Raw genomic sequence first — 27,474 nt, 5'->3', positions numbered from 1 at the left:
CCAATCGGAGCCTCCATTAGCAGCACATCATTGCCTAACATCTCTACTGTTTGCGTGGCTCCCATTCTGAGACAACTCCTACGCTTTTCAATAAAAATTTAAGCCGGTGAAAGACAATCAGGATACTTTCACTTACCTGTGGACGATTTAAGTCGGCGGCGCCCACACACCTGGATAAGATTTAGTAAGGCCACTTCCACACCTGGATAAGATTTGATAAAGGCAACTTCCACACCCGGATAAGCTTTAGTAAGGTAACTTCCAAACCTATGAGAGTTTATATGTCGGCTACTCTCACGCACCTCTATACAACAAAGACAACATGTACACCTGCTACTGTGTATAGAACGGTAAAGCTGCTTACCGAGCGACTAGGCTAACCCTTGCACCTAGCCCTTAAGGATCATACGATACCCTTAACTTTGTTCAACAAGTATTCACTGTTATACACTTTTTTCCTGCGCAGAAAAATACACGTTTAACCCAGATATTGGTAATAGAAAAAAATGTAAACCTCAATGGCTTTGTTCAAACACGAGGCAGCAGAACCGGAAGTGCGTATACGCTATTGTGCGACCAGCCGCATACACATTAATGCGACTACCACACAACCGTATAATGACTTTTTAACTGCGTACACAAAAGTGCGTCTTTTCTGTGCGCAAAACTGCGACTCAGCCGCATACTCAATACTGCGGCACCCTTTAAACGCTAGGTTCTATCAACAAAGGAAAACAAACTTTTTCCTTTCTTGTCCCTGGATTCTAGTCAGCTTCCTTTGCTCACACGAAAACGGATAGCGATCTTTTAGCACAAAGCGGTTGCAGGAAAACCCTGCATGTGGCCACTCCACCCTTTGAGACATCTATAGCCTTATGTGCCGTGTGAGTAGGTAAGTGACTTCACTCGATGAGCCCATCTGTTGATTTTAAAATGAACCTCTATATACCCCTGCCTGTACCTTCTAAAATCCTTCCTATAAACCTCTAAGGATGACGCTAATTTGCGTACGCAGTCATACAATAAATAGAGACTCCAGACTCAGAACATGTGGTTCCGAAGCACAAAGTATTATTCAAGTAAAAGTACAGTCAGTTACACGCTATGATCTGTGTATAATAAGCGCAAATAAATACAATGAGAGAGAGAGGCACACACACACAGAGAGAGAGGCACACGCGCAGAGAGAGAGGCACACGCGCAGAGAGAGAGGCACACGCGCAGAGAGAGAGGTACACACACAGAGAGAGAGGCACACGCGCAGAGAGAGAGGTACACGCACAGAGCACAAAAGGAAATTATACAGACCCCAAGTACAGTATACATACGCTGCGCCTCCAGACACGGAGATAGGCATCAGTAAGAGACCTTCAGTTCATACAGCATTTATCCCCCACAGACTAAAACAGGACAATGGGGAAGTTTCTTCCTGATGTCATTGGTTCCCAGAGGAGAAGCATATGTTACAGCACATTTAACAGGCTGGTTCAAATAGACTCTCCCCTCTAACAGCAGGGGAATCTTTCTAGTAACGCCCTCTGTAACATTCTAACATTTAAACATTTTTGTTGCTTGTAAGTTCTGCGATCCATAACTTGAGTTTGCATGATGCGATCTCTCCACCAATAACACCGGGATGCCGTAAAAAGCGTACGCATCAGAACAAAACCAAACACAACTTGCTTATCATGTATAATACCTTAATTATCAAATACCTTTATTTCTCAGCATTTAAACTAACTTAACCAACTTAAATCATACATTTTGATGCTTATTGAACCTTATGTGTGAATATGAAATGTGTGAGTATTCGGGGTTTGATATAAAGACATATTTAATGTGTGTATGAAGATGAGTGCATTTGTCTCTAACATTTTCTAGATAGTTCTACATGTCCTGTCAACAGGCCCTCCCACCTTTCCTGTGTTCAAAGGAAAGATATCTCTGTCTGTCTCTTGTGTGAAAATGCAAAATATCCCAACTACAAGAGACAGACCCAAGGTGACACTCCAGCCCCCGAAATCATGTCATTACAGGAAGCCTGCTTATTTATTCTAGCCAGACCACCCGTAGTGGGCAAACACTATGCAGGAAGCTTATCTACACAAGCCAGTTGTCACCTGGCCACTTGCTTAATGCAAAACTGTAAAACCATTTCTGGAATATATCCCTTATAATACGTAAAGTAATGAAATAGGCTTTTAGTGAATCGCCGCAACATATGATGATGGTCACAGATGCATTCGCATGACGCTAATGGCACCATCGCCACATGTACTAAAATGTGAGTCCATCCAAAATGGCGCCTAGGCGGCCACTTCGCACAATGGCGTCTTGCGGCCAGTCGCAAGATGGTGTCGCTGCGATTCAATTTTAAACTGATCTTGTCTCAGCCAATAATCCAGCTTCGACAATAGGATAATAAAAGTAGAATCAAGGAAAATAAATAAATATGGTACACAAAATGGGGGTTCCAGCTGTGGGATACTGGTGTACCTGGTACTCGCACTTCAGCAGCTGGATGTGGTTCCAGTGGTGGGATACTGGTATACCAGGTGGTCACACTTCTGCACCTGGATGTGGTTATTGGATACTGGTATACCAGGTGATCACATTTAGCAGCTGGATGTGGTTCCAGTGGTTATAGGATACTGGTATACCAGGTGATTACATTTAGCAGCTGGATGTGGTTATTGGATACTGGTATACCAGGTGATTACATTTAGCAGCTGGATGTGGTTATTGGATACTGGTATACCAGGTGATTACATTTAGCAGCTGGATGTGATTCCAGGGGTTATTGGATACTGGTATTTTTGGTGATTACATTTAGCAGCTGGATGTGGTTATTGGATACTGGTATACCAGGTGATTACATTTAGTAGCTGGATGTGGTTCCAGTAGTTATTGGATACTGGTATACCAGGTGATTACATTTAGCAGCTGGATGTGATTCCAGGGGTTATTGGATACTGGTATACCAGGTGATTACATTTAGCAGCTGGATGTGGTTATTGGATACTGGTATACCAGGTGATTACATTTAGCAGCTGGATGTGGTTCCAGTGGTTATTGGATACTGGTATACCAGGTGATTACATTTAGCAGCTGGATGTGGTTCCATTGGTTATTGGATACTGGTATACCAGGTGATTACATTTAGCAGCTGGATGTGATTCCAGGGGTTATTGGATACTGGTATACCAGGTGATTACATTTAGCAGCTGGATGTGGTTATTGGATACTGGTATACCAGGTGATTACATTTAGCAGCTGGATGTGGTTATTGGATACTGGTATACCAGGTGATTACATTTAGCAGCTGGATGTGGTTCCAGTGGTTATTGGATACTGGTATACCAGGTGATTACATTTAGCAGCTGGATGTGGTTCCATTGGTTATTGGATACTGGTATACCAGGTGATTACATTTAGCAGCTGGATGTGGTTCCATTGGTGGGATACTGAAACACCAGGTGGTCACATTTAGAAGCTTAGGTAAATTTAGGAGATAGATTAACTTTATCCATGTTTTACATCTTTCCAGGCGATGCAACAGGGCAGGCTCAAATTTTGGCTGAAATCCTGGAGGAGATAGAGGGGAAGAGCTTCACAGCCCAAGATTCAGATGACAGTATGTTATTTTCAGTCTACATTAATGTATTAGCATAGATGTGCTTTTATTTTATATTGTTGTTATTGTAAGTAGTATTAGGATTATTATTTGCTGCTTCAGAATACAGGTTTTATGTTGGAATACTTAGACCGTGAGTACAAATGTAAATAGCAAATCTTCTGCCACCGGGTCAGCATCTTGCCGTAGACCGTGTTGAGGACGGCAGGGAGATTGCGTTTCATTATTGGAAATTTTAATCTCATAACGGGATTAATACCCACATAGGGAACGTATATATCAGTCTTATGTTAGGATGTAGTTACCCCAGTTATATCCTTGTGTTTTTATAGAAGTTAAGTAGAAAGTTAAACCCTAACAAACACTGCTTAAAAAAGTTATATAAGGTTATTCAGTTGTAAAAAAAAAACAAAAAAAACCATGTAATAAAAACTGATAAGTTTTATCTTTCTCTTCTCAGTGTACTTTTTCCTTGACGCCATGAAAATCGTAAGTAGATCATTGTGAATCTTTTCAAATTATTTAAAAAAAAATTCTCTATCATCACCTGGGCGTTTACACTAATGCGCCAATGTGGCCCCACTGCCGCCAGGTTAATTGATGGGATGTAGTAGAAACCCCTCCATATACTACAGTCTCACAGCGCCAGCAACAGAGTAATCATGTTACTTACACTTGATAAACATCCATTATCCTCTGCGCTCATTTACACCTATCTGATCTCCGTGCGCAATGCATAAAAAGCTCTTGGGGAAAACATTACACTTAAACGCATCTTTATGTATGGTATAATCGGTGTCCTAGCCAAGCAAATGCTGCGTCAATATATCCGTAAACAAAATCTTTATCTCTTTGTGTGGCATAAGCTTGATAATGGTGTGTCAATATTGGCCTTGAACTTGGGTTTTCAATAATCCAATAAAGGAACGTACCGTAACAATTGTATGGAGCCCAGATTGTAAGGAGATGTTGGGTAGCCGAGAACACTTATGAGGAGTCGGGTGACTTCAGATGCTTTCCCGAGGTAGATTTGTCTGGTGTCAGATCCATTGCCAATGTACTAAAGCGTGCTGAAAAGCTGATCCTCATTGACATTGCAAAGTAACTATTCCCATTTGTCTTGCACTAAGAAACGCGTAAGACATTGGTGGTTTGAAACTTTTCGTCAGCATTGTATGTGAGCTCTGGACAGACGTGCTATTGAGCTCCGGTGACTTAGCCATTGATGTGGCCTGGCCATGTAACATGCAGTGTGAATGTGCTCGCTCTCAGCTGCAATCCTGTATCTTCATGTATGGAGTGATAGTTGTATGTGTAAGGGGCTAATCTACAGCTCTTATTTCTTCTTAATATAGCATTAGCAAAAGTCTTACCAGTTATAGGATCGTTTTAGTGGCTGGCTAAATGCTGTTTAGTAGTTATTGGTGGTGAATTTTTTGATTGCCTTTGGGTCTCAAAGTGTCATTGCCAGCTTGGCACACTAGGTAAGGCAGACCTCTTGTGTACAGTGAGGGCTGCAGGTGTATTGCTCTCACAGATTAAAAGTACAGAAACGCGTGACGTTAACTGCCTTGAGTTTGCCCGTACAAGGATAGACCCACATATTGACCTGCTCGGATAGAGGCGGTAGATTTGATTTGCTAGCTGTGCAAACGCAGTGGGATGAACTGGCTGTGCCGATTTTGACATCTAAAAGATTCTGATCAGATGTTTGTTCTGGGGTTAATGAGCTTTCTACAAGTACATAATTGTATACTTAAATAGGAGTCTCTATGTACACTTTTATTCCTTATTCCATCTTGTATCTGTCCTATTACTGTGTCCCCAGAATTGTGTGTGTGTGTGTGTGTGTGTGTGTGTGTGTGTTTTATTTTTACTTATTTTTTCAGTGCGTGGAATCAAAGGATCTGGAATTGGCTTATAAAGTCCATGAGCTGCAATCTACTGGGGATAACTGGAAGCTGCTAGGGAAGCATATAATGCAGATTACGTACTAGTGAGTTTTCCGCTGTTTACCCTGTAATATCGTGTATATGGCTGTTTAGTCACCAGAGTGACTGTATACTATATATATATATATATATATATATATATATATAATATAGCAGGGTGGTTCCCTTTTCTAATGTAAAATGCAAATCTGCAGTTGTATGGACCATATGCAGAAGGACTTAGGCCCATACGTTAGCTGAAAATGTACAGATGTAGGAAAGCCAAATAAATGGCGCTTTTTAATAGGGACTGTTTGGCAGAACGCTGGCTCGCCGGTCATGACGCCTTGTCTTTCATTCCTCAGCGGCAGGCTATTTAACATCATATGTCTGATGGAAAACTTTGACGGCGTCATGAAATGGTACCGGCAGCTGGTCCCTTCGGTATGTTGACAGAATGAGATTTGGGGATTTAAATTCACGCCGCCAAACTTTGAACCCCTAATGATCTTTTCTTATTCCCGTAGCTGCTTTATCCCAGCGTAGGCGGATTCGGCAACCTCCTCCGGCTGCTGGAGATGGAGAACCGCTCGGATCTCTTACCTCAGATCTGGAAAGGTAAAAGAGGACAATATAAACTGGGTTAATTTTACCATCTGTCTGTCAGCCATATTCCCTACTAATCTTTAATTATATTCCCTACTAATCTCTACTTACCCGCAAGTAGAATTTTTTTACATTTTTTGTGTGAACCGTCTCCTGCACAGCAAATCGCTATCATTGCCCGGCGTATAATCACCATTGTTATCATAGCCAGCAAGTCCCGGCCTTCTGTACACATTAATTACAGGATGATTATACTCGTAGGGTTGCTGTATGAGAATGCGGCTTTTGTGTGTGGGCGATTATGCCCCCACATTGCCAGCTGTACATTGCACAGAAGGAACCCCCATTGCCAGACCTATATTGTGGATGCAAATCTCGTAACAATCATACAGCTAGAGATGGCACAACAGACAAACCGAGTGCCCAATTGGGTTGGGGCAGACGTGAGACATAAGGTCAGAGGGCCCTGCCCGTCAAAGCTTGTAGTCTAGTGGGAGGGGGCAGAGGGAAATGGGAGGAGTTGGTGAGCCATTGAGAAGAACGGTAGGTGTTGCACCATTTAGGAGGTGAGGTAGGCATCGATGAAGAAGTGGGTTGGAGTGGACTGCTTATGAAGTGAAGGTTGGAGGGAGAGCCTGGTCACCCACTGTCTAGCATATTTATTGTACAGAAGAGCCCTCATTGCTAGACCTATATTGCTCTGAGATAACCAGCCGTATATTGCAGCAGAAGACGGTGCCAGATGTACATTGCACATAAACACCCAGTGATAGAAGCTTTAGTGGATGATCTTCCTTGTGTTCCAATATTGATGGAAAGTTCAGTCTGCATCAAGCGAACTAATACAAAATATATCTACAAAAGCCTGCTACTTCCAGTTTCCAATAAATGCAATCCTGTATATAATTGAGTATATAGTCAGTGCTGTGTGCTCAAAGCAACAACCTTTGTCTCAAAGGAAACGTTTCCTGTCATGAACCAGGTGGTGGAGGCGGCCATCTTGTGAGCTTGTAGCTTGTCCAGTAGCTAGCAAGTAGTGAAATTACGGAGACGTGAGGCGCTGTGTGCCTCTTTGATGTCAGTACTTGCTAGTGAATGCATGTGTATTCACACACTCCATCTGAATTTCTTCTGTGCTCATTATATTTTCCAGATGTCAAGCTGGTGGGTAACCACACCAAGGTGACTTTGGTGGAAGAGTTCCTTAACCTGATGGTGAAAGACAAAATGGAATCTCGGGTAAGACGCTATTGTGTATCCCACTCACTTGTCTGCTTTGCAAATTTGAGGATGAGCCATAGTTCTAAATATGTTGTGTAAAATTTAGTGTAAATCGATGCACTGGTGATGACAGACAAACCGCCCATAGCAGCAAGTTGAACATTTTCCTACGTTTTTCAAAGTCTACTAAATAAAATATAATTATGTACCATCTTCACTTTGTCCATGTGTGCAGTCTGTAGCCAATCAGTGTAACTGTATATTTATAGAGGCACAGACGTGTTCAGGTAATGGAAGGTAGGTTCTTTTCTTCACCCCACTAGAGGGCGCTGGAACACAGTGGACTCCTCCTCTTCCCTATAATGCCCTGCTCTCCAACCCTTCTACTGTATTTCCCAATGTCATGCAAGGAAGTGTGCACCTTTTATTTAACATTTGGGGCACGTCCTTGGCTGTCTTCAGAGGCTGCAATGGTGCTCATTGCGTGTATTCTGGGCAATGAGCCGCCTGGGGTGAGGATGGGATATTCTTCCTTGATAATAGTACATTGCTGGTGAAAATTTGCTGTCTCTCTGAAGAAACGAGGATTCCAGACGCAAAACCCAGGCAGATTCTCATTGCATCCCAATCTCTACAGTCAGTCAGTCTGCCAGCCCCATGAAGGTGCAGAGAGGTGGACCTTATTGCTTTGACACTAAACCACAAGGTGCCTATCTGCAGCATGTGCTCATGGGATAGATGAGTGGTAGGTGGATAAGATCCTTTCACTCTGTGGCGTTCCCCGAGTCTCAGGAGGAAGTGTATCCCTATGATCTTTAATATCATTCTACTGGCAAAAGGGGAGAATGCAGACTTCCTAGAACAGGTAACTTGTTCAATCTGAGTTTCCACCCTGATGAAACAGCCTATTATTGGCTGAGAAACGCGCTAGAATTGTCACAAGTGTGATGCATACATTTGAACCACCACACTGCTGGCGCTCAATTCTCTGCACTAACAGGGTAAACACCATGGTCCCTTCTTAGAATGGCATGTGCACTTTTCACAGTCACAGCGTCTGTCCTTGACAATGAGAGAACTGGAGGACAGACGCCCCTACTCCTATTAGCGTCTGGTGAGAAGGTGAATACCCCCAGTCTGCTTTACATACTACCTGATCCTGAGGGATCTCTTAGCTGATCCATGGCAGCCGGTCCCCTGAATACTAATTCTAGGCATTGTCTGGACAGTTTTGAACGCTGGAATAAGGCTGTATAAGACTTCGTATAACACCTTCTTGCATGCTGCTTGATATTCTTCTCAGCTGTAACAAGTTGCCTGTTTGTGGATTAGAGTCGCAAAGACCACGATTAACCCTGGTTGTCTTTACAAGTTATTGATGTAATGTCCCGGTGACATCTTATCAATATTCTGTGGACGGAAAGCTGGGGGCTGGTGTGGATCTAAATCTCAGTGCTTGAGCAGTAGTTATTCTCTGATCATCTTAATGCATGAGTATGGACCGTGAAGACTACCAGTGTATATTTTTGTGTACCAACAGTTTTATCAAACACTTGCGAATATGCTAATTTGCGGTGTATTATAATATTTATTTTTGATGTGATTTTTAGTTACAGAATTTGAGGGTCAGCGCCTCCTAATTGGGGACAGCAGCTGGTTTTTACAGTACATATTGCTATTGCAGCAGTAGCTCCACACCAGGGCCCAGATTGTGTATTGCTAGGTTACAGCACACGTTAATGTACTGTCCGTGTCTGTATGAAGACCTAATGATCGTGTACTAAACGTTTCTCCTGCATCTAGCTCCAGGCTGAGTTTGCTGATGTTGCTGTGGACGTAAAGGCAACGTTTGACTCTAAAGACCATCTAAAGCCTCTGTTGAAGGTCCATGCACTGGGCAATATCGCTATTCTGTTGTCCAGAGACTGGAGGCTGGAGGAAGCTTGGTGAGTTCACGATTGGATCCCAGGACAGGATTTCATCAGTGATGTAGGGATGCACAGGCTCCGGGATCTTGACCTATAGTAACAGGATCCAGTGAATGATTTATTTTTTTATTTGTTTTTACTGCTCTGTAATGCGTTTGGTTCTTCAAGGCAGGGTGGTAACATCAATACTGGATCACGCCACAATATTTTGAATACCCACTACTTCCAACAATGCACTGCGTCCTCTCCCTAATAATGCACCCCGATACTCAAGCTCACTGTATATTGTCCAACGTGACACAGATGCCTGAGAGTTACCTTCCTGTTCCACTCAACAGCTACTGACTCTGCTTTCAGCCACTTTGAGGGGTCTGGAGCTGTTCTGCTGGGCTCTTACAGTTGCAGAAGGTTCGCTGCATGTGTACTACATTATGACAATGTTGAACATTTCAACCTGTTCATAATGTCAACAATTAGAACGGTGACACTGATGATTATGTCGATAATGTTAGAATGTTGACCTACTGTTTTTTTGTAGTCTTTCTAACCCTCATGGAAATGTTGACCATATTGACAATGTTGCCATTAGCGACGTCAACCGCATCGGTGTCGACATTGTAAATGTCAACATATGGAACGGTGACTGCATTCGAAATGTTCACTCTAGCACCCTGCACACTGTCACAACCCGTGTAGTTCCTCATTTCTGACTGGAGTGTCGCTCTTTGCTCTGGAGCTTCTAGCACACAGCTGATAAAACAAACCGCTGAGATACAGATCAGGGTGTGCTAGCAGCACCAGGGCAGGGAGTAGGGGCGTATCTTCCTATTGGCCATGATGGCCCTTGCCAGGGGCGCTGCCCACAGTCAGTTCTATCCCTGCTGCCCACCCCAGTGATTGCCTGACGCTCAGTATACACATACACACTGAGTCTGTCACAATCACTACAGAGTGACAGACCGTCTGGATCTGGCAGCGCCGGGCGACCGCGTGACCCCTTAGTGACGTGTGACATCGCACACCATGTGTGCTTTGATAGAGAGGACACACGCCTAATGGTAGCATCTAGATGCCCATCACAGCAGGGCTCAGGGTACGTGCTGCACTGCTGACTCCGTTGTCCGGGGCCTGCAGGGGTGAGGACTGAGCTGGCAGGAGGAGTGTACAGCAGCGTGAGGACTCGGGCTGGGGAAGTTGGTATCTGTCTGTGATGGGGGTTGGCTGAGGGCGGTGATGGGCTGTGGACTGAGGTAGGTGATGGGACTGGCTGAGGAAGGTGGTAGGGGCTGGGGGCTGGCTGAGGAAGGTGATGGGGCTGGCTGAGGAAGGTGATGGGGCTGGCTGAGGAAGGTGATGGGGCTGGCTGAGGAAGGTGATGGGGCTGGCTGAGGAAGGTGGTAGGGGCTGGATGAGGAAAGTGATAGGGGCTGGCTGAGGAAGGTGATAGGGGCTGAGGGCGGTGATGGGCTGTGGACTGAGGTAGGGGCTGGGGGCTGGCTGAGGAAGGTGGTAGGGGCTGGGGGCTGGCTGAGGAAGGTGGTAGGGGCTGGGGGCTGGCTGAGGAAGGTGATAGGGGCTGGGGGCTGGCTGAGGAAGGTGATAGGGGCTGGGGGCTGGCTGGGGAAGGTGATGGGGCTGGCTGAGGAAGGTGGTAGGGACTGGATGAGGAAAGTGATAGGGGCTGGGGGCTGGCTGAGGAAGGTGATAGGGGCTGAGGGCTGGCTGAGGAAGGTGATGTGGCTGTGGACTGAGGTAGGAGTTGGGGCTGGCTGAGGAAAGTGATAGGGATAGGAAGCTGATGGGGGGCTGAGGGCGGTGATGGGGGGCTGAGGGCGGTGATAAGGGGCTGAGGGAGGGAGTGGAACCAAGTTCCAACCCACTGGCCTGGCCTGGTCTGGACGCTTTGGAGGGAGACACTCACTGGTCTGGTCTTTCTGAAGCGACTGGAGGCTGGTCTCCTGCACTTAGCTCTGCAGCTATCTGTGACAGCCCAGCAGGTGAGGTTACTCAGTCTTCTGTAGGAGGCTGGGGGGAATTAATGTTTGTTTCTACTTCAGGGTCCATAGGGGGTCCACAGGGTTGACCTTGGGGTTATAGCTGGAACAGGATCCATGGGCACCACACAGTTAAGCTTTTAGCTCCCAGGATGCACTTGGGTCCTCCTCTATACCCCGCCCCCGAGCCACAGGCACCTCAGTGTAAGCTGGTGCCCGGCCGGAGTCGGTCACCGCGCAGGGGGGCTGCAGGAGCAGCCCCCAGAAGCTTTTTATTTTAAGTTAAATTTTATTTATTTTTAATCTATTTTTACTACAGACGGCAGCGAAGGGCTGTCTGTACAGACGCCCACGCTGCCGCTCTGATCCCCGACTGGCGCCGCGACGCCAGTACTGATCTGGGGATCGCGGCGGGAGGGCAGAGTCCGTACTAGCCGGACTCTGTCTACCTCCCAGGACTGCTGCCGGAGTCGCCGGGGATTCAGGTAAGCCGCGCGTCGCTGGCTAGCGGCGGCGCGCGGAATGCCTTAAATGCAGTCCTTTAGCCTCCGGTCCGGGGGACAGACCGGAGGCTGCTGGCAGTGGCGGCGGGCCCCCCCCATAACCCGTGGGACCACTAGACCACCAGGGATAACCGGCAAGCGGGAAGCCAGCATCCCTGGGGTTAATGGCCAGCCAGGGGAGGAAGCCTTCCCTGTCAGCGGCTCCTCCCCTCAGCTCAGCGCGCCTTTCAGCACGCAGTCTGGCGTCGCTGAGCTGCAGATTCCTCGGCCACTCCTCCTCTGAGGTCTCCAGCGGCCATTTTCCCAGTGGCAGCGCAGATCTCAGGGAGCACGTGGACCGGTCCCCCTGTGTACCTCTCCCCTGATTAAGGACAGCGTACACAGCACTATAGCCCTCCCAGACACTGAATCTGGGCAGGTTGATTGTAGTGTAAAGGTGCAGTGCAGTCCTGCATGGTATGTGACTTTTTGCTAGTGCTGCCTGTCTGTGCTTATTTTCCGCTTACTGTCAGCTTATACCTATCCCTTTACTTCTCCTACAAGCCCTGCAGGTGTGTGGGGGAGGGGCGTTTCTACTGACCTCACTTATATAGATCACGTATTTGTGAGGTCCGTCACATACAGTTGTGTGCTACTCAGTGCCATATTGTGGGCTGTTGTTCAGCACACCGGTGAGTGCGTTTTACTTCTACCCTGGTGCCAGATATATAATATATTCTGTCATGTCAGACGAGGAGGTTGAGCGCTCAGTGGCTCCGGTGTTGGCCTCCTGCGGACGCTGTTCTGCAGGAGTAGATAGGGAGGATTTGTCACAGGATGGCCTGTGTAGTCGATGCCAGGTGGCTCCTGGCCCATCCAGACCTTCTCTGGCGCAGGAACCACCGTGGGCGATGTTTTCTCAAGTGCTGGTGTCTATTGCGGACCGTCTGTCGGTCCCGACTGCTCTCCCTACTAGGGCGGTGCCCCAGCCGACCATCCCCCATTCCCCGGGTGTCCCGCAGTTATTGCGGAGTCCTCCTGGGTCTCAATCAGTTGGTCCCTATGCGGGGTTGCCTATGTATATACAGGCTTCCCCTGTGCCGCAGCAGCCTGTGGTACCTTTTCAGGCCCCTATGGCGACGCCTCCACCATGGGTGGATGTGCTCTCCAACTCCGTGCAAAATTTGGCGGCCGCTTCCTCGGCTTTTCAGTCAATGTTGCAGACTGACATGCCTTCTAGGATTTCTAAACGCCCACTCATGACACGGGCTGCTCAGGTATCAGACTCAGAGGGTTCCTCAGATGATGGGGAGGTCCCTGATGACACTGACTCGGACGCCTCGGTCCAGGAAATGGATACCAAGTCGTCCATTAATGTGCGAGCACTAGTTAGGGCGGTGCGAGCTATTCTTCTTATAGAGGATGAGGCACCGGTTCCTAGGTCGAAGTTTCCTAGTTTCAAAAAAACTAAGGTGGCTTCTGCGGTGTTTCCCCTGTCGGATCAGTTGACGGATCATATGGCGGTAGCTTGGCAGGCGCCCAGTAAGAGATTCCTTCCTCAGAAGCGGTTGGCTTCTAATTACCCCTTCCCTGAGGCACATTGTAAAAAATGGGAAACTCCACCGGCGGTGGATTCCCCTGTCACCCGTTTAACTCGGGGCGCCACCTTACCATTACCGTCGATATCCTCGCTGAAGGATCCCACGGACAGGAAAGTTGAGACTTGCTTAAAGTCTATTTACTCCCTCTCCGGGGCGGTGGCCCGACCGTCCATGGCCATTTCCTGGGTGGCCAAGGCCATTGAGGGGTGGGCCAATGCATTGGAAGATACCTTCCCGGACGACGCTCCGGATGTCCAGCGGGCGTTGTTGGGACAAATGAGGGACGCCGCTTCTTACATTGGAGAAGCTTCTTTAGATGCTAGTCTGCTGACCTCGCGGGTATCGGCTGCAGCGGTGTCTGCCCGCCGATCCTTATGGTTGCGGTCCTGGAGAGCGGACTCTGATTCAAAGAAAGGTCTGGAGGCCTTACCTTTCAATGGGGAATTACTATTTGGTCCGGACTTGGACAAAATAGTGGACACCCTGGCTAAATCCAAGTCGGCCTTCCTCCCTTCGGCGGCACTGCCTGCTAAGGTTCGGAGTTCGGCTTTTCGTTCCTTTCGGGTTCAGGGTAAGGCGAAAGGTCAGTCCTTCCCGAGACAGTCTGCGAGTAAGACGGCCTCTAAACCCAAGAAGCAAGCCTGGAGTGCTCGGCGCCCTTCTTCCAAGCAGGAAGATAAACCTACGGCCTGATGGGACGGGCCTCCCTCTGGGGGACCTCAGAGTGGGAGGCCGACTTCTTCTATTTGCCCAGTGCTGGCACAATACCACCACGGATGCCTGGGTTCGAGAAGTGGTCTCCCAGGGGTACGCCCTGTCTTTTCGGCACAGACCACCCCACCAGTTTTTCTGCACAAGTCCTTCTCAGAACAAGACCAAGGCGTTACAGGTTCAGGAGGCTATAGAGTCCTTGCTGAAAGCAGGGGTCATTGTTCCCGTTCCTCTATCACAACGAGGGACGGGGTATTATTCGTCTCTGTTTCTGGTGCAGAAACCCAATGGTTCTCATCGCCCTATCCTCAACTTGAAGTCTCTGAACAAATTCCTCAGAGTTCCCAAGTTCAGGATGGAAACGTTACGTTCCATCATTCTGGCGATGGAACCGGGGGATTACATGGTGTCCCTGGACATCCAGGACGCCTACCTCCATGTTCCGATAGCATCTTCACACCAGCGGTATCTGAGGTTCGCTATCCTTCAACACCACTATCAGTTCCGGGCGCTACCCTTTGGTCTCTCCACGGCACCGAGGGTGTTCACGAAGATTATGGCGGTCATGGCCGCACATCTTCGGAACCAGAATGTACGGCTGCTGCCGTACCTGGACGACCTCCTGTTGCTGGCGAGCTCCCCGGAGGTACTGCTTCAACATCTCCACCTGACGATCGCTTGCCTGCAAGCACACGGGTGGTTGATAAATTGGAAAAAGTCCTCTCTGATTCCATCACAGCGGATGGTTCATTTGGGAGCCCTGCTGGATTCGCGTCAGCAAAGGATCTTCCTGACTCCGGAGAAGGTCGCCTCACTACAGCTGCGGATACGCAGTTGCCTGAGCCGTTGCCGCCTGTCGGTCCATTCGGCTATGAGAGTTCTGGGGTCCATGGTGTCGACATTCGACATGGTGGAATTTGCCCAGTTCCATTCCCGGCCCCTGCAGGGGCTGATTCTATCAGAATGGAAAGGGTTACCTCACCGGATCCGCTCTCAGGTGCTGGTGTTGTCTCCGGACGTTCGGCTATCTTTGGCTTGGTGGCTTCAGACAGCTCATCTGGTCGAGGGGCGCCCATTTTGGATCCCGGACTGGGTCCTGCTCACGACGGATGCCAGTGTCCGGGGTTGGGGGGCAGTGACCGGCTCTTTGTCGCTTCAGGGTCGTTGGTCAGCGGAAGAAGCACTTCTCCCCATCAACATCCTGGAACTGCGGGCAGTATACAAGGCCCTGCAGTCGTCCGGCCCCGCTCTTCACGGAAGGGCGGTACAGGTGCAGTCCGACAACGCCACCACGGTGGCGTATATCAATCACCAAGGCGGAACTCGCAGTCAGGCAGCGATGTCGGAGGTGTCTCGTATCCTGTCTTGGGCGGAGGGTCACATTCCAGCGATCTCGGCGGTCTTCATCCCCGGAGTCCTCAATTGGGAGGCGGACTTCCTCAGCCGTCACGACGTGCATCCCGGGGAATGGTCGCTTCACCCAGAGGTGTTTCAGCTACTCGTGGACAGGTGGGGACTGCCGGAGCTGGACTTGATGGCCTCCCGTCACAATCACAAGTTGCCCGTTTACGGGTCAAGGACAAGAGACGCAGGTGCAAGTCTGGTGGACGCGCTATCGGTGACATGGACGTTTCACCTGGCGTATCTGTTTCCTCCGATATCCCTGCTTCCTCGGGTTCTGCGGAAATTCAAGCAGGACGGCGGCATGCTTGTGCTGGTAGCTCCGGCGTGGCCCAGACGTCCTTGGTACTCCGATCTCAGGAGCCTCTCCATCGACGCTCCGTACCCTCTTCCTCAGCGTCGGGACCTGTTGTCTCAGGGGCCCTGCCTTTACCCGGATCTGGGTCGGCTGTCTTTGACGGCGTGGCTCTTGAGACAGCCGTCTTGAGGTCTCGGGGCTTCTCCAGTTCGGTTATTGGTACCATGCTCAGGGCACGCAAGCCTGCTTCAGCACGGATTTATCACAGAGTGTGGCACACTTACTTTCAGTGGTGTGAGTCCAGACATTATGATCCTCAGGTGTTCCGAGTTTCTAGGATCTTGGAATTTCTTCAGTCAGGATTGGATCTCGGCTTACGCCTTGCATCTCTGAAGGTTCATGTGTCCGCCTTGTCCGTGTGGTTTCAACGGCGGATTGCAATACTACCAGACGTTCACACCTTTTTCCAAGGTGTTCTCAGGATCCAGCCTCCCTTTGTGCCTCCTGTGGCTCCTTGGGACTTGGCGGTGGTGCTACGGGTCCTGCAGGGTCCTCCGTTTGAGCCTCTTGAGGCGGTGGAGCTCAAGTGGCTGACATTTAAGACGGTTTTTCTCCTGGCAATTGCTTCGGCCAGGAGGGTGTCTGAATTGGGGGCGCTTTCCTGTCGCCCTCCTTACCTGATTTTTCACCAGGACAGAGCGGTGCTCCGCACTCGTCCTGAGTTTTTGCCCAAAGTGGTCTCGAAGTTCCATATTAATCAGGAACTTGTTGTGCCAGCTTTTCAGTCCCCTGATCTTTCAGCTGGTGAGACTTCCTTAGATGTGGTCCGGGCGCTTAGAATTTATGTAGACCGGACGGCTTCGGTTAGGAAGTCTGATTCCTTGTTTATCCTCTTTGGTTTTCACAAGAGGGGTTGGCCTGCCAACAAACAAACGTTAGCCCGTTGGCTTCGTTCCGTTATTTGTGAGGCTTATGCACAGGAGGGCTTACCTGTGCCAGCCTCTGTTAAGGCTCATTCCACTCGTTCTGTGGGTCCCTCTTGGGCTGCTAGACGTGGCGCTTCTGCTGTTCAGCTGTGTAAGGCGGCCACTTGGTCTTCAATTCAAACGTTTTTGAGGTTCTATGCGTTTGACACCTTTGCCTCTCAGGATGCATCCTTTGGGCGCCGGGTACTCCTTTCAGCACAGGAGCGTCCCCGCCCTTAGTTGTACTGCTTTGGGACATCCCCAAGGTCAACCCTGTGGACCCCCTATGGACCCTGAAGTAGAAAACAAGAGATATGGTAAGAACTTACCTTTGTTATCTCTGTTTCTACGAAGTCCATAGGGTCCACAGGGCGCCCGCCCTGAAGCACCTGGCTTCAAATGGGCTGTGTGGCTGGTCACCGGTTTTCCGTCTCCTATTGCTGTGAGTATGGTTTCTTGTGTGTTCCAGTCTTCCTTCTCTCTGTTCCATATTCTCCTCCGGCCTAGGCTGCTTACCAACTGAGGTGCCTGTGGCTCGGGGGCGGGGTATAGAGGAGGACCCAAGTGCATCCTGGGAGCTAAAAGCTTAACTGTGTGGTGCCCATGGATCCTGTTCCAGCTATAACCCCAAGGTCAATCCTGTGGACCCTATGGACTTCGTAGAAACAGAGATAACAAAGGTAAGTTCTTACCATATCTCTTGTTTTTTATTTATTTTCTGGCTGTGGGGGCAATGATCAGTGTGTTTGATTTTATTTCCAGTGGGAGCAATCATTGGAGGGGGGCGCCAGTTCCTTAGTTTACCAGGGGTGCTCAGACCCCTAGATACACCCCCGGCAGAGAGCGACACCCCAGGCAGGAAAGAGGAACTGCACGGGTTGTGACAGGGGCATGGTGCTATAATGGACACTAACTCGTTAACAGAAGATATGATTACAGATAATGACCCATTTAGGCCCATTCTGCGTAATGTTACTGTGCAAATAAGAGTTTGTTTCTTTCACTTGAAAAGCTGATGAAGCCATAGAACTGTACCCTGTGTGTAGTAGTTCGTTCAGCTTTCACCTGTATCTTTCAAGGAAGACATTGAGAATGACGTGGCTGGCGTAATCGCATATTCAGCTCAGATCACAGGGACGATAGTGCAGGCAGCGGCTGTGGTTATACGGGCTGCATCGTTAGTGGGCTGCATCGTTAGCGGGCTGCTATTGCACACTGTAACCCGGTGTAATCTCTCTTACAGGAAAATACTGAAGACCTTCAAAGAGAAGAATCTTGTACCTCAGTAAGCGCATTCCAGATCTAGCAGTTACTTGTGATAAATCCCTGTGACTCATGCAGGCGTATGTGACGAGACAGAAACAGCGCAAGCTACCCCCTATGATCGCTGCAATAAATATATCGATCGCCTTACAGCTATAGGAACAATAGTGAGAGAGATAATATATTTACGTTCAGCGCAGTCTGCACTTCTCCTACCTTCCCTGCTGTGCTCAGAATATATCACAACGTGTGACATGGGGAAAACAAGCATAGCGCCGTACTTTGTAATGTCCTAATACAAGGGACCCCTTCGTGCGCATCATTCAGGATGAAAGGGAGGGTGATACATAGAGAGACCACCTTTATAAATGCAGAATACAGCCAATCAGGGAAATGGCTTGTTAAATATAAAGAACTTCTGCCCTCAGTACAATTTGTCAGGAACGCACACTCACTTACAGGACACCTAATTACAAGCAGCCTATCGCAGAATCCCTTAGATATGAGTTTAGATCATTGTCTCGGATCCATACTGGGTAACAGCAGTCAGAAGGCTCTAAGGGGATTTGGAAGGCTAGCGTCTGCTTTGTGTGACATGCCTTCTGATCGAGGGCCTGGTGCAGATATGAACGCAATGCCAATATTTACCGAGATCGAGCGGTTGTTAGCCATTGCGCTTGTTTGAGAGCCGCTCTGCGCATGTGCGTCGATTGATTTGCGATTATGCTGACACAGAGGAATCACTCACAGAGTGACTGACCGGTACTGTAGTCAGCGTTTGAGGGAGGTAACGGGGGCTGGCTAGAGAAACGCAGGCGTGTCTGACTGTTTAAACGCTTTCTGGGCGTGCATAAATTAGCCCCTGCGTACTTGCTCATAGCTGGAGAGCCCTCTGCGTGTCTGGAGACCCACTATGTCTGCGGCGGCAGCTTAGACTTAGGGGCATATTCAATTAGCCGCGATAAGCTATTTCTACTTCAGGGTCCATAGGGGGTCCACAGGGTTGACCTTGGGGTATAGGTTGGGAACCAAATCCGGGCACCACGCAGTTAAAGCTTTTAGTCCCCAGGATGCACTTGGGTCCACTCTCCCTATAACCCTACCCCAGCCAGAGGCACCTCAGTTTAAGTTGGTGCCCGGCCGGAGTCGGGTCACCGTTTAGTGCAGTGGGGAGCTGATTAACAGCCCCTAAGCTATATATTTTTTCAAAGAACAGAGCTTTTTATTTTTTACTTTGGACTTTTAGAGCGGCAGCGTCGGACTGTCCATGGGACGTCTAAGCTGCCGCTCCGTCACCCCACCAGCGCTGAGACGCCAGTAGAGATCTGGGGATCTCAAAGGGACCCCAGAGTCTGTACTAGCCAGACTCTGCGGGCGCCCAGGACTGCTGCCGGATCCACGGGGAGCAGGCAAGGCGCGGGTCACCACTTGCGGTGATCCGCGCATTTAATATGCAGTCCTGTGCCTCCGGTCTTTGGGGACAGACCGGAGGCGGTGGCGGCGGGCCCTCCCATACCCCGTGTGTCCATTACACCACCAGGGACTTACTGATCGGTGCAGGGAGCCGGCGTCCCGGGGGTTAATAGCCGGCCAGGGGAGGCAGCCTTCCCTATTACAGCGGCTCCTCCCCTCAGCTCAGCGCGCCTTTCAGTATGTATAGTCTGGCGTCGCTGAGCTGCTTCCTCCGCGGGCCACGCTTCTTCTGAGGTCTCCAGCGGCCATTTTCTTGTGGTGCAGCAGAAATCTCTGGAGATGACAGTGAGTCCAGTCCCCCTGCGTACCTCACCATCAGGTCAGTGTACACAGCGCTGTAGCCTTCCCAGACACTGAATCTGGGTAAGTTGAATGCAGTGTAATAGTGCAGTATATTATATGACATGTTTATGTATATATGTATATATCTGCATGGTATGTGACTTATGCTAGTGCTGACTGTCTGTACTTAATTCTCTCACCTGTCAGTGTATATCTATCCCTTTTCCTTATCTGCCCTAATACAGCTGTACTTAGGGTGGTTCTGAGACCTCACATTTATATACTCGTTAATATTTGTGAGGTTTGTCACATACTGTTGCGTGCTGCACGTTGCCACATTTTCGTTGGAACTGTGTGTTGCATACGCTGAAAATGGGTCCCTGCGGCTAATTTTGGCATCAGTCAGCACCAGTATAGCGCTGCTTGATATTTCCGCCAAGATTGGTCAGATATGTTTGACCAGGAGATAGAGCGTTATACTGCACCCATTTTTACTATCCTGCAGGTCATGTGCTGCAGGTGTTAGTGCGGAGGATTTGTTTCATAAAGGGTTCTGTGTGTGGCGTCATCTGGTGCCGGCCCCTTTCACGACCCCCTTGGGTGGTTTGTTTTCTCGGGATCCTCTCAATTGCGGATCGCCGGGCGGGCCCCATTGTTGTACCTCACTTGGGGTTACTTCACCATACTGCCCTTTTTATCTCGGGGTATCTCGCAGTTTCTTGCACTCTTCCCCTGTGACACAGACTACTGCTCCCTGCAGGGGTTTTTCGCAGAATATGAATTCCCCCTGGTGCCACAATAGTCTGTCATTCCCCTTGCAGGGATTACCACAGCCACCCTGGGTGGATGTTGTTTTCTACGAAACGCAAAGTGGCGTGGTTGACGCCCTGTTGGCTCTGCCATGAACTGTATATTGTTTTGGGCTCTTTCCCTCTTACACGGGGGGGAAGCCTATTTCTGGTATTATTATCCCTGCTTTGGGGCTGGTAGCAGGTCCATTCTGGTTAGAGTGAATGTTGACCTGCAGTTGTATCATACACCCTCAGTCTTACGTGCCTTCGGGTTCCCTGTTGCTGACTAGCGGGTGGATCGCATGGCGGGACTCTGGCTGTTGCCAGATACGAGGTATTGCAACAGTGTTTGGCCTCCTGTCCCAAATTCCCTGAGGGTCATCACGAGTCCCTCCTGGGGTGGATGGGCGTGTTACTAGTCTGGTTTCAGACGTTGACGCCTCCCATTCCTGCGTGGTCTGATTCTTCGGATCCGTAGGGAGTAACTCTGCCTGAAGTCAGTATACTCGCTTTCAGGGCTTGTTACCCATCCTACCATGGTTATAGCATGGTTGGTTAATACTCTTGCATACTGAGCTGATGCATTTGTAATGTTTTTTCTCCTCCAACACGTCTGGGGTTCAAATGTATTTGGTTACTCACGTAATATATGCAGTTGTCGTAGGTGGAAATGCCTATATTGGATATCAGTCTCATAACTTTCAGAGTTCCGGCTGCGACTGTATCCTCCGTAATACCCTATAGCTGCGCTCTGGGAATGCAGAAGTGCAGATACCATCTATAGGGTAGATCTTGTTTGGTCCTGACCTTGACAGGATTGTAGTAACATTGGCAGTATTACTAACGACAAGTTTACCGCCTTCAGCTATGCCCACTACAAGGCCTCATACTAAGTCTGTTAAGTCTTTTTGTCCTCTGGGTCAGCCTAAAGGTCTGTTTCTTCATAGACTGTCGGCCTCTACGAGGGCTGACATATCCAGTACCGAGCAGGCCTGGACTGCCAGCCGATCCTGCTTCTGAACCTACGGATATCTCTTCAGCCTGACGAGACAGGCCTACCACTGGGAGATGGCGATTTTCTCAGTTCGCCCGGTACTAGTGTCAAGTTGCCGCGGCTACGTGGGTAGGAGGGTACGCCCTCTTTTTGCTCAGGCGGACTCTTTCCAGGTGTTGGTACGCAGGCCCTTATTCAGACCCGAACAGGGCCTTACAAATCCAGAAAGCTATACAGTTGTTGCGGTAAGCGGAGCTCATTAGGCCATCCCCACTTTCTCAGCGAGGGACTGGTTGTTCTGCTTTCTTTCTGGTGCGGTGGCTGAATGGTCCTCTTTGGCCTATTCTCTGTCTCACTTCCCTGAACCAGTTCCTAAAGCTACCTGGGCTCAGGAGGCAATCCCTAGGCTCCATCATACTATGTTTGGAACCTGGGGACTTTATGGTATCACTAGATATACAGGATGCGTGCCTACGGGTACTTACAGAGACCTTGCCTCAGCATGGACTGAGGTTTGCTGTATCACAGCACTTACAATTTTTCGGGCTCTGCCTGTTGGGACTGTCCTCAGCCCCACAGGGGTTTACCAGCGTTTTGGATTTTCTGACAGTTCTCCTCTTCAGTATATCCCAATGCTCCTGTACCTGGACGGCCTCCTGCTCTTAGCAGGATCGCCGGTGTTCTCTACAGCCAGGTCAGGATGACCGTGGCTTCTACAGGGTGCAGACGTTTAATCAACGGGGAAAAAGTCCTCCCTGCATCCCTCTCTGGGTATTCTTCACCTAGGAGCCCTACTGGATTCTCAGAATCTTCTGGCGTAAGACGGCATCTCCACTCTTCCATTAGGAGTACATGGATGTCTACGCAGTCGACATATGTCTTTACACTCTGGGATGCATGGTCCACTATTCAGTGTCTGCCTTTGGAAGGGTGGAATGGGCTCAGTTCCATTCCAGGCCTTTCCATAATTGGCTTATCTCCAGAAGGAACGAGTTTTTTCTGTCGGATCACTGTTCAAATGATGATGCTCTCTCCGGAGGCAAGTCGGTCCCTTTCCGGGTGGCTATGGTCATCTCGTCCAGGGTATTCTTGGCTACGGACAGTGTCTGGTTCGCATCCATTTCAGTGCAGTTGGACGTCTGTCGATTCCACCCTGTCAATTAACTTGTTGGAACTTTAACCTGTCTTGGGCCTTCACTCTGGCATAACTCTTGTTTCCCAGTGAACCTGAAAAAGTTCAGTCCAGCAGGGTCAGGGCAGTGGCTTCCTTTTTAGCAACACTGTTCGTTGGGTGGCAATGACAGGTATGTCACACATTCGGACATAGTCCGAGGGTCTCCTCCCGACCATCTCGGCAGCGTTCATATTAAGTCCTCAGCCATCACGAAGTGCATCCCGGGGACTAATCTCTTCCCCAAGAGAGGTTTCATCTCCTGGTGAGCAGGGGGGCCCCCCTGAGGTGACCCTTCTGGCCTTCTGACTTTATCACACTATGGTGTTACAGTCCAACTCTGGGGATTCTGAAGCAACCTTCAGTGACTTTGTCGGTGAAGTGGTCCTTCCAATTTGAGTACCTGTGTTCTCCGTTCTCCCTTCTTCCTTGTGGGAAGTGTTTCATTTGAGACGGAGATGCTTTCCTGCTGGGGGCTCCTGATTGCCCCAGATGTCAGGGGTACTTGGATTTTCGGAGTCTCTCCATCGATACTCCATTCCTGCTGCTTCACTGCCCGGACCTGTTATCTCAGGGTCCTTTGTTTTGCCTTGGACCTGGGTCGCTTGTCTTTGACTGCGTCCCCTACAGTGGTCTTACGGCTTCCCTGGCTTTGTAATCGTTGGAATGATTAGAGCACATGGATCAGCTTTTGCTGGGACCTGCCACAAACTGTGGCAGCCATAATTTTTATGGTATTGTACCTGTCGATACAATCCTCCGGTGTCCAGGATTTCCTGATATTCTGGCATTCCTTCCGGCTGGCTTGGGTTGCACCCTCGGCCTGGCCTTCCTGTCAGTGCGGATCTCTACACTGTCAGTATGACTAAGATATGGAATTGCTCCGCTCTGGTTTCCTGTTCATCCTTTGGAGTGTTTTCTGGATTGTTCCTCCATTTGTCCTCCCTAGGGACTCCTTGGGAGTTAGTAGTGGTTCTTCGTTCCCTCCGGGGACGGTCTATGGAACCGCTGGTTGTGATAGCCATTACATGGTCTATTGCTTAGGCTCTCTCTTTCTCTCAGGGTGTTTATGTCACCCAGGTGAGTGTCGGAATTGGGAGCGTTCTCATGTGGCTCCCTCTTCTGGAGGGCATCATGTCAGGGTGTGAGTTGCTCTCACCCTGTTTCTTCTTAGTGATTTTTAGGTTCCATATTATTCTGGAACTTATGGGTACGGCCATTCAGTCCCCAGTCCTCTCGGCTGGTGTGGCCTCATTGACTGTGGTCCGGCCTCTGTGGATTTATGTGATCCGTTCAGGTTCCTTACGGAAATCGGACTCCTTATTGGTGGTCTGAGATTTCTGGTTTTAACAGGAAAGGATGGCCGGCCTATAGCCAGATGTTGGCTGGATGGCCTCGTATGTCTTCTTCAGGGGCCTCCCTTGGGTAGGCCTTTCTGTTGTTGATGCTTGTTTTTTCTCGGGCCATGTAACCCTCGTGGGCGGCTCGCTGTGGCGCCTTAGCTGTGTTGCCTTACTAGGTGGCCACGTGGTCTTCTGTCCACACCTTTTTTTTAAGGTTCTAGGCATTGGTTTCCTTTGCCTCTCAGGATGCTTCCTTTTTGGCGACGGATTCTCCTCTCAGCACAGGAGCGTCCCCACCCTTGGTTGAACTGCTTTGGGACATCCCCAAGGTCAACCCTGTGGACCCTGAAGTAGAAAACAAGAGATATGGTAAGAACTTACCTTTGTTATCTCTGTTTCTACGAAGTCCATAGGGTCCACAGGGCGCCCGCCCTGACGCACCTGGCTTCATATGGGCTGTGTAGCTGGTCACCGGTTTTCCGTCTCCCATTTCTGTGAGTATGGTTATTGAGTGTTCCAGTTTTCTCTCTTTTTCTCTCCTCCTCCGGCCTTTGGCTACTTACAAACTGAGGTGCCTCTGGCTGGGGGTGGGGTTATAGGGAGAGTGGACCCAAGTGCATCCTGGGAGCTAAAAGCTTTAACTGCGTGGTGCCCGGATTTGGTTCCCAACCTATACCCCAAGGTCAACCCTGTGGACCCTATGGTCTTCATAGAAAAAGAGATAACAACGGTAAGTTCTTACCATATCTCTTGTTTTTCGGCGAATAGTTTTGGCCGGTGACGTCTTTTCGCCAGGCGGAAACTGATCCCCGTATTTAATTCCAAAGACTTTTCGCCGGTGCGGAAAGTCAATGCATTGGAATAGGCAGAAAAAAATTCAGAATTCGGGTTTTGGGGTGCAAATTTGCAGGAACCACCCAGCACCTTTGGGAAAGTCCCCCAAGGGTGAACTGTCAAAAAAAAATAAAAGTTTAAAAAAAAACTTAGACTCCCTAAAAAAAAGTACTTTCATTTTGGGGGCGAAAAAAAAAAGTTGGGGGGCAAACTTAAAAACTAGCGAAATAGACTCCAGGGGGGTCCCCAAGTATGCTCCAGGTGTTTTTAAGATTGCAGGTGGATTTTTAAAAAAAAAAATTTTATTTCACATTGGCAACTTCCAAATATGCTATCACCCATTTTCATGTACCCCAAATATGCTGGGACTAGTTATTTTGATTAACAAAAATATTGCTTAATGCCATTCTTCACCACTTATGCAAAGACGCTAAATAGCCGCTATTGAGAGCATTTAAGTACATCTATAGTGTTCCCCAATGTTAGTTCATCTATTGGAGGGTGTCAGGCTGATTTCCTCAAATCTGACAGCACCTTTCACCTGTTTGAGTTTCGCCGGTCCCGTATTTGCGTCCTTTGGAGTTGAATTGGGTGAAAAGCGGCCGCGCGCACGGAAAGTGTTTTTCTCCAAAAACACGCGATGTAGGCGAAAACTACGGGACTTTTCGCGGCTAATGGAATATGCCCCTTAATCAGAAGACTGATGGACACCTGGACTTCACGGTTTTATACCTGAGCGGCGGATGTGAGATGCTTTCAGTGGGTGTGTCTAAGCACTGGGTGGCAATCGAGTCATTAGAATATTTTCGCAGCTACGTTCCTTGCAAAATTGTAGCTCCGATTGTTATAGCGTACACATAATATATAGCTTCTTGTGTCCCCTCTGTCTCTTCACCATGTTGTGTCCTCCAGGCCGGCTGTAATAGAGGAATTCTTGGATAGCGCTAAAGCCTCAGGCAGCACAAGTGCGGCCATAGATCTGGTGCAGCTGGCAGTCGTCTTCAGTTTACCAAACACAGCAGAGATCGCCCAGCGTGTACTGGATGAGTTCACCATGACCGAGGAACAAAGGTGATATCTTGTTGCCAAAACGTTGGTTGTGGTGTGGTTTTTATTTTATTTAGTATGCAAGCCTGAGAAATGTGAGTGGGGTCTGTTATCTGCCATTGACCTAAGAATTATGTTGCATGAGGGTAATATGCCAATAATAGGTGATCTGTAAATGATGTTCAATGTACTGTACCTTCCTCCAAATTTCCACCCAGATTTACATGACCGGCCATAACTGCGTAACATGTCCTGCTTTATGTTCTAGGATGACCCTACAAGACCTGGCACACAGCAGCAGCAGCAGCAGCAGCAGTAGTAGCAGCAGCGACAGTGACCAGGAGTAAGACTATTTATGTCTGAACATTGCTGCCTGTACACATTTCTGGGCCTGGATCTTCTCGGTTTCCCAATAAAGCCGTAGACGTCTGCTGTGTATATGCACAGAGGCCTTTCATTACTTGTGAAAATACATAGTTTGTTTTCGACATATATATTTTGAGCATCCACTGAGATGAATTTATAATAAATTATTCAAAAAAAGTGTTTTTCCTGTTTCTTTTTTTTTAATCTAAAGTTTTACGTTGCTTTTATGACGTAGCCGACAGGATTAGACCCTACAAGTGGAACTTTCAATATTACTGATGCGCTGTGCCTGCGACTAAATCCCAGAAAGCTGTGACTCTGGCAGCTCTAGGGGTGCTGTTTGGATGTCTGTGTCCTAATCTCCAGCAGCCTTATTCAGCCTGGGGGGGGGGGTCACAGAACTTGAGGACCAAAGTAATTCAAGCACTCTGGGTTGGAATTAAATGAGTAAATATCCCAGCCCAGGCATAATGGAGCCAGGGATGAGAGGGAGCTGAGCCGGAAGTCTATAGACAGAAGCCAGTGCTTTGCCCACTACTTTTTGGGCCTGAAGTAAGCTGTACGGAAGATCCAGCTACTGTAATTAATAAAAACGTGCTGCAATGATGATTCTCTTACAACTGGGTGCTCCAATGTACACTGTGTCTTCAGCCTGGACACTAGCTAGGAGTGGCAGTAACTGTACTAATAAGCTAAACCCCAGGCAGATCTGTAAAACTAATCCTCTGACAGTTTGGTAAAGGAAGTACACCTTGTTCCAATGTATAATTAGGTTTACCGATCTATCACATATGTATCAAGGGGTACTCAATGGTGAAGATACAATTTTCCCTCCCACACGAGGAAACTACTTCAACAAATTGTTGTGATTTGTGTTTTCTTTTAGTTTGTTCTTTCTCACAGCTCATTAATATTTAAAGATTGCTATTTTGTGATTAGCTGCTGTTATTAGCTATTGCGGTACAGCGATGGGAGCTTACTGTGCCCCATTACATGTCAGTCATTTTATTGATTTGTGGGAGAGGTCATGCTCTCTGAATATGGTCCTGTATTAGAATTGAGCTCATGGTTCAGATTGACAGTGATGATAATTTGGTATCTTTCCAGGCATCAATTTTGTGTGTGTGTGTGTGGTCTC

The 27,474-nt window shown here is 48.6% G+C and overlaps 1 protein-coding gene across 2 annotated transcripts in view; it reads left to right on the top strand.

The window, feature by feature from the left end:
- Positions 1-26,507, top strand: part of PTCD3 (pentatricopeptide repeat domain 3) — a 63,777-nt gene extending 37,270 nt beyond the window's left edge. For both annotated transcript variants that reach the window (XM_088454279.1, XM_088454280.1), the window contains 10 exons: positions 3,548-3,634; positions 4,095-4,123; positions 5,524-5,630; positions 5,931-6,009; positions 6,093-6,183; positions 7,325-7,410; positions 9,196-9,338; positions 18,016-18,057; positions 25,836-25,994; positions 26,239-26,507. In XM_088454279.1, the coding sequence (XP_088310405.1) occupies positions 3,548-3,634; positions 4,095-4,123; positions 5,524-5,630; positions 5,931-6,009; positions 6,093-6,183; positions 7,325-7,410; positions 9,196-9,338; positions 18,016-18,057; positions 25,836-25,994; positions 26,239-26,317 (902 nt within the window). In that variant the 3' untranslated portion in view covers positions 26,318-26,507. The remainder of the gene's footprint in view (positions 1-3,547; positions 3,635-4,094; positions 4,124-5,523; positions 5,631-5,930; positions 6,010-6,092; positions 6,184-7,324; positions 7,411-9,195; positions 9,339-18,015; positions 18,058-25,835; positions 25,995-26,238) is intronic.
- The last annotated feature ends 967 nt before the right edge of the window (positions 26,508-27,474 follow it).

The sequence above is a fragment of the Taudactylus pleione genome, unplaced genomic scaffold (genome assembly GCF_031769625.1).
Source record: "Taudactylus pleione unplaced genomic scaffold, aTauple2 ptg000611l, whole genome shotgun sequence".
Lineage (NCBI taxonomy): Eukaryota > Metazoa > Chordata > Amphibia > Anura > Myobatrachidae > Taudactylus > Taudactylus pleione.
Note: the sequence above shows the minus strand (reverse complement) of the source record. Positions and strands in the feature narration are given on the sequence as shown.